Source organism: Gekko japonicus, unplaced genomic scaffold (assembly GCF_001447785.1).
Source record: "Gekko japonicus isolate JY-2015 unplaced genomic scaffold, Gekko_japonicus_V1.1 scaffold170, whole genome shotgun sequence".
NCBI lineage: Eukaryota > Metazoa > Chordata > Lepidosauria > Squamata > Gekkonidae > Gekko > Gekko japonicus.
The window spans coordinates 1,542,784-1,549,873 of record NW_015160212.1 but is presented as its reverse complement, the minus strand read 5'-3'; the positions used below and the strand labels follow the sequence as shown (position 1 = coordinate 1,549,873).

The 7,090-nt window shown below is 45.1% G+C and overlaps 1 protein-coding gene across 2 annotated transcripts in view; it reads left to right on the top strand.

Annotated features, from left to right (window-relative positions):
* Positions 1–52: 52 nt before the first annotated feature.
* The window catches only part of GSK3B (glycogen synthase kinase 3 beta), a 126,348-nt gene continuing 119,310 nt past the window's right edge, over positions 53–7,090 (top strand). For both annotated transcript variants that reach the window (XM_015409959.1, XM_015409956.1), the window contains exon 1: positions 53–184. In XM_015409959.1, coding sequence (XP_015265445.1) covers positions 97–184 — 88 coding nt within the window. In that variant the 5' untranslated portion in view covers positions 53–96. The remainder of the gene's footprint in view (positions 185–7,090) is intronic.

The window sequence follows — 7,090 nt, the reverse complement described above, 5'->3', positions numbered from 1 at the left end:
GGAGGGGGCGGCGGCGGCAGAGGCAGCCGGCCTGGGGCGCGGGGGGGCGGCGGGGTGGGGGGGCAGGCGAGCGAGCCCGAAGGGAAGCGCGGAGCCATGTCGGGCCGGCCCAGGACCACCTCCTTTGCAGAGAGCTGCAAGCCGGTGCAGCAGCCGTCGGCCTTTGGCAGCATGAAAGTTAGCCGTGAGTATCGATTTTTTTTTCCTTTTTTTTTTTGCATCTGATCTGCCAGTCGGTCACCTTTGCCAGCTTCTCCTCCTCCCCCCCCGGGGTTAGTCGTCGGGGCTCAAACCGGGCCCTCCTTTTTGGGCCTTTAAAAAAATAAAACCGGGGGGGGGGGGGGGGAAGAGGACCCTGCCCTAGAAGACTGTTCGGAAGCTGTCAGGGCTCTGGGAGGCCCCGGGTGACAGCTTCCTTCCCCACCCAGCCCGGAAAAGGCACACCCTGTGGCTTCCATTTAGGACCACACAAAATGAATCTAGAAACCCATTCTTGTTTCCGTTCCGGCTCAAAATAAACTTGGATCCTCTCGGTCTCCATTGAAGGCCGTGCTCTCCAAGCATTGACTGGCTCACTGTATATGGGAATGCTTTTTTTGCAGGACGCTGGGTGCAGGAGCTGTTCGTAGTTCCCCCTGAACCCAGAGAGAGGTGACTCGTCTGTCTGCTTGCCTGCCCGGCTCCACATTTCAGTGGCTTTCCCAGCAGCTTTTGTTAGGCATGTCTGTGGAGAGTGATGGGTCTGCCTCGTTCACACAGTCTTTAAAGGGAAGAGCTTTGGCGATCTCCAACCGATGCTTCTTCTTTCGGGTTCTGTTTCGTGCACAATGAATAATTCTTTATTAGGTTGTGCATTATTAACGCATCAGCCTCGACGTGAATCTTCTGCAGTATAAGAGGGCCTTCAGAGTTGAGGTTAAGAAGGAAGTGCCTTACAAAGGGTAGGCCTGTGGCCCCGTTCTGTTGAGCTACACAGTAGTGATGTGCGTACTTCCTGAAAACGCAGACAGATGTTGAATCAACAACTTTCCAGCTGTGTTAATCAGATGATGGTATGGTCTTGGTGAGCAGTTTTCTTTCCAACATAATTTGCAGTCCATCTGTTTCCCATTCTACGTAATTCAGACAAGGGTATAACTTTCATAGAAAGATAGTTCAGTCTGGTTATCTCTGGGAGAATGTTGGATCTACAACAGGCTTTAACTTGGTTTCCTCTTATGCTCCTGAAGATTTTGTGTGAAGGTTGCAGTCCCAGGTGTACTTGAGCTTTTTGGTGGGTTTACATTAAGGGATATAATTGCCTGACAGAATGTGTACCCATTCAGTTCTGTAAATTTGTGAGAGTGCAGTCCGCCAAGGAGAAAACAGCCCCCTCCACCCATGTATGGTGCCTTCTGGGTGTGTAGCAATCCCCCCCCCCCATGTTCTTGTAGCCCCAGACAGTAAGCGGAACTGCCATTCATCACCAGATTTGCCCTGGTGGGATCACAAGTCATGCAGGTCTAGATGACAGGTTCAGATGTCTGTATTCCTTTTGAAAACGTAGAACAAGCTTAAGTGGAAGAGCGATAGAACTTTTGATGTACTGTCCACTTAGTCCCCCACTGCATCGCTGTTGCTAGAGATGACATTTTTATTAAATGCATATTGATAAAGCACAACACTGCTTTTGATTGCTTATTATCATGTGAATATCTGGTAAGAGGATTGAGGGCTAGTCAAGCTCTGAGCCTAGTATCACTCCAAATGGGTGTGTGAGAGGTTAGAGCACAGCGTATTAAGGATTCGAGAGTGTCTGTATAATTTTACGGGTGGTTCTGGGATTGAGCATTAACAGCCTAATTTATTGTTGAGCGCAAGTTAAAACTAGACCACAAAACTGAAACGTTACGTGACATTTTCAAAAGGTTACTGGCTGGTAGGAGTGAAGGAAGAGGGAATGGTGTGGCTGTTCTTTTCTGGATGCTGTACTAGTTCTAGGAGCTACATGATGCTCATACTGCCCAGCCCGATCTCATCAGATCTTGGAAGCTAAGCAAGGGTCAGCCCTGGCCAGTACTTGGATGGGAGACCACCAATTAAACCCAACATTGCTACACAGAGCCAGGAAAATGGCAAACCACCTCTGAACGTCTCTTGCCTTGAAAAACCCTACAGTCATCCTAAGTGGCTGTGACTTGACAGCTGGGGGGAGGGAGTCACATACTGGTTTTTCAGGATTGGCTTTATACAGTAAATCTTTAAAAGCAACAGTATGGAACTCCCGGTTAAGAAGGAAACCTGGAATCCCCCCCCCAATACTGTTTCCATCACCATGGCAGTATGGGGTTGGGAGACATTTGCAGGGGAGAATTTTTGGGTGGGAGAGAGGTTCCTTAACCCTCATCCGCCACAGATTTTAAAGAAAACATTTTGCCTTTCTGGGGGGAGGGTCGTTCCCTCTTCTGCTTCCCTGTCGTCTCTTACAAATGCTCCTCCCGATTCCCATATTCTAGGTAGCTGGCAGACTCACATTTGAGAAGGACACGTTTGCCAACATCATAGATAGTTTTACATTTAAGTCACCCAGTATTTCAGTCGGTCGTTCAGGTTTGTGATGTTAAAATAGGTTATAATGAGTCAAATCCTGGCAGAGGTTTCCTTTTCATCGTCAGTTGTTTGAAGATAATGGAGGTTAACAAATCCACTGTGTGACTGCGTGGTTACTGGAGATGTAGGAGGAAAGACTTTATTCCCAGGTCTTGATTTGCACATTTAAGAGATATCAGAGCCATGGAATGTGGATTGGAAATTGTGGTCCAGTGAAGTTTGTCAGAAACTACTAAGACCCTAATAATAATGTGAATTATCAGCGCACTACGATTTTAGTAGCATTTTAAAAGTAATATGGCACAGTACCATATTAATCCCTTCCTCTAGTTTATATTTATGACTTTGTTACGGTTGATTATTTCTTTGAATTCTTGTCGTACCCTTTATCAAGAAAAAGTTGGAACCTAAAGTTAAGGGACTATGGCTGCAATCCTAAGAACACTTAAAATGGGAAATTCCTCTGAGTAGACTGCTTAGGACTTGCCCCTTAACTATGCTCAAGTTTACCAGCTTCTGGATCAGGCTGTTGGTATTTGCATCCCCTTGGATGGAACCGGTGGCTTTGGAACCGCATCTCCGGTAGCTGGATCAGCTGACGGAAGGGCGGCAGACATGCCTGGTCCTGTCTTTGGTGTTGACCTCATGTGACATTGAGCTGGTCCCCCTCTCTATTTTCTTTTAATGGTCCTGACGTTGCCTCTCAAAAAAATGCTCCTGTGGCAGTGTACAAAAAGGAACAAAAACAGTTCATAGTTAAAAATGTATAATGTTCTAGAGATCTTGACCTAAAATTATAGTTAAAAAAAGCAGTGACCCTGTAGAGAATAAGAGCAGCGGAGCCTTGAAAGCCAATGGAGGGTTGGGGGAAGGGAAGGAACCTCTTGCCAGAGCTCTGGGAAATAAAATCATCTTCATTTAGTGCCTAAAACTCAGAAGGGGGAGGCACCTGGCAAACATATGTTTGCCTTTAATTATAGGAGTTTGGGATAGATGCTTTCTGCTTTTCCTCGCTCAAGAAAAATTGGCCGTGCTGACAGAAGGCATATAACGTGACTTGGTCTGTTCTTTTTGATTTTGGCTCTCAGCGTTTAAGAAAGTGTGAAAGTAACTTTATGTTGTTCTTCTAGTACTGTCATGCCCATTGGCAGTCCCCGTACTTTCTGGGTCAGTATCTTCGTAGTGAATGTTTGCTGGCCCCTCCCTTCTGACCGTTCTTACGTACCCATCTTCTCCTTTGCTACTTCAGCAGGCAATTGTTCTGGCTGAGGTATGCACAAGAGTCAATAGCTTACGTGTGCCACAGATCTTTTCTTATTTTTTAAAAAATACATCCTGCTTTTCAGCAGCTTTTCACATTGTTCCTCCTACCTCTGCGACAACAGCCTTGTGAGGTTAGGTTAGACTGAGAGATTGTGAGGGGCCTCAACTCACCTGGCAGGCTTCCATGGCCTAGCGAGGGATTTGAACCCAGTCACCCCACATTCTAGTCTTACAATTCTCATCACTACACCACAGCAGACTTTCCGTCTGGTACAGATTCCAGTGAGGCAGCCTGTATTAGTTTGTTGCTGCATCTTTTAAGATGACTCCTCTGTATTTGTATGTAAGTAGTAGTAGTAAGTTTATTGTATATGGCCATTGGCCGTCACAATATAAAATATAAATACACAATATAAATTTAGGGTTCAAAAGTACATTTCTTAAAAACAAAGCCTTCAGAATAAGACTGTATAACATTTGAACAAATAAAACAATCAAAGTTTTAAAATAATGAAAGGTATGCTACCAGTTTTGTAGCTCTATGTTAGACGATACTGGAAACAACATTGGATCTAACTTTTCTGGCTGCAAGCGCAAAAAGCGCTACCTTGCGAGTAACCAGGGGATACATATCCAACAAGATGAAAACCAACTTTTCATTCATTTGTATGGTGCACAGCAACTATAATTGTGATATATTAAACGTGGGGTTCCACCCACTCACTCTTGGGTTGTTTTTTTTTGCAGATTTGCCACGTTGAGAGATTACGGAGTACTTATCACCATTACCTCTATAGCTTACAGTGCAATCCTGAGCAGAGTTGCACCCTTCTGAGACCATTTAAGTAAATGTGCTTAGAAGGGCTTAACTCAGCTTTGGCTCACACTCTACAAGGACTAAGGCTTCCCTAACAGTTTGTTGGCATTTCTGTACAAGGACTAAGGCGGAAGAGGCTTCCCTAACAGTTTGTTGGCATTTCTTCCTGACCCAGTTCTTTCTCCTGTATCTTGATTGCTCGATGAGTGGGGCACCTTGCTGACCCTTCCAGGCGGAGTACGGTCATGGTGGTGTTCTGTTAATGGCAGTGATGGCCAGGAAGGCAGTGCACCAAGGCAACCTTTCTAGCTTCTTGGCTTGTGCCAGCCTTTTTTTCCCTTCATTTTCCATTTGGCCTGCCAACGGTGGTCATATCACGCCTTGGCTGTTCACTTAAAGGACTGCCTATCCTCACTTGGTGCCCTTTTGTGCCGCTTCTCTCTTGGCATTTCCCTTAATGCACCTGTCTGTCAACTCCTCTGTATAAATGCTTCATTCCCATCCCAAATTGGAGCGGAGCCTAAATTTATGTAACTGCAAAGTTTCATACTCAATTCTTGTTACCATATTTACTTTCCTTACGGCCGTTTAGATTGTGAGAAATTGGTGTAGGGACTGTGCGTGTGTGTGTTAAGTCACTTCGGACTTACGGTGACTCTATTATGAATGAATGACCTCCAAAAATGCCCCATCTGTAACTGCCTTGCTCTGGTCGTGCAAACTGAGGGCCACGGTTGCCTTTATTGAGTCAATCCAACTCCTCTTGGTTCTTTTTTCCTGCTTCCTTCCACTTTTCCTAGTCTCATTGTCTTTTCCAGTGTTGTCTTCTCATAATGTGACCAAATTATGGTACCCTGAGTTTGGTTATTTTAGCTTCTGGGGAGAGTTCAGGCTTGGTTTGATCTAGAACTCACTGATTAGTCTTTTTGGTGCTCCACAGTGCCTGTAAAACTCTTCCAACAAATTCTCTGAAGCGAGACGTGCATTGTTTCTGTCTGAATAATTTCCACTTAAATCTGTTCATAAGTCTAAAAAAAATTTTTAAAGGTTTTTTTAAGGTCAGTAGTTCAGCAGTTCGAGACCCAGGTGCCGTAAGACGGAGTGAACTCCCGTCTCTAGTTCCAGCTCCTGCCAACATAGCAGTTCGAAAGCAAGAAATTGCAAGTAGATAAATAGGTACCACTTAGGTGGGAAGGTAACAGCGTTCCGTGCGCCTTGGTGTTTACTCATGCCGGCCACATGGCCACGGAAACGTCTTTGGACAGTGCTGGCTCTTCGGCTTTGAAACGGAGATGAGCACCGCAACCCTAGAGTCAGACTCGACTGCCTTTCGAGCAAGGGAACCTTTACCTTTACCTAAAGGTTATTAATGAATGAAAATAAGTCTTTATGTTTAATATATGTGATTAATTTCTATGCTTGGACTGTACAATTAAATTGTTTTTAATTGCCTCTTTTGTATTTTAAGAGAGTAGGGTAGAGGTGACTAAAATAAATGGGTCAAAATTAGAAGACTGAGAACTGGAGCTGGACTTCTTATGTTTCTCCTGAAAAATTACAAATCAGTAGGAGATACAGTGACTCGCTGCTGTAGTCAAACTGTAAATCGCCAAGGAGGTATACCGGAAAGGTGCCCCACCCTCATGTACACTGTATCTGTACATGTGGTCATGACTTGGCTTGCACCTATACTGTGGTGGCTTTGTTCCAGTCAGCTGTGGGAATTGTGGTTTTGTGGTAGGTGTTGCAAAGCCTGCCATTCCTGCGACAGGTGAGGGTGTGTCTAAAGAGCTTTTGTGGTTAGTTGTACAGATGGAGATGGCTGCCATTGCACTGTCAGTAGTAGAACTTTGTGCCTAGTAATGGAAGGGGATGAGCAGCAGCCATGGCTGGTTAGGGAAGAGCTTTGTTGTATCTGAATATATGGACAGATGGCTTTGAAAAAAAATTCAGACACTTCTGTTCAGTCAGAGGAGCTCTCAGTCTCTTGAGTGACATAAAATACCAGGTGAAGACATCTTTGCAATGGTATGCGGAAAGAGGTAGTGACCTACTGGCCAGAGATGCATCAGCCAGGGTCGCGCATCTTGGTGTGCTTGCCAGCTAGTCTCTTTCTAAAGGCCAGCGAATGCACATACAGCCTGCCCGTATGCGTGCACATCTTTGTAAGAAAGAGCCAATGTGTGTTCACTTTACAAATGACACCAGGGACCGATAGATATGGGATTTATCACTTGTTCAGCTGTATATGCGTTGGCTGAAACATAAGAAAGACTCATCGCTCATATAAAGAACAGTACACGGATTGTGTGTTCACTGTAACTTGTGAACAGGACTTTGGTTCTTGCTTTTCCTGCTCCTGTGAGATAAATCAAGAGCATTGCCTTTGTACTTCCCTTCCAACGATTTTACAGGAGGGAC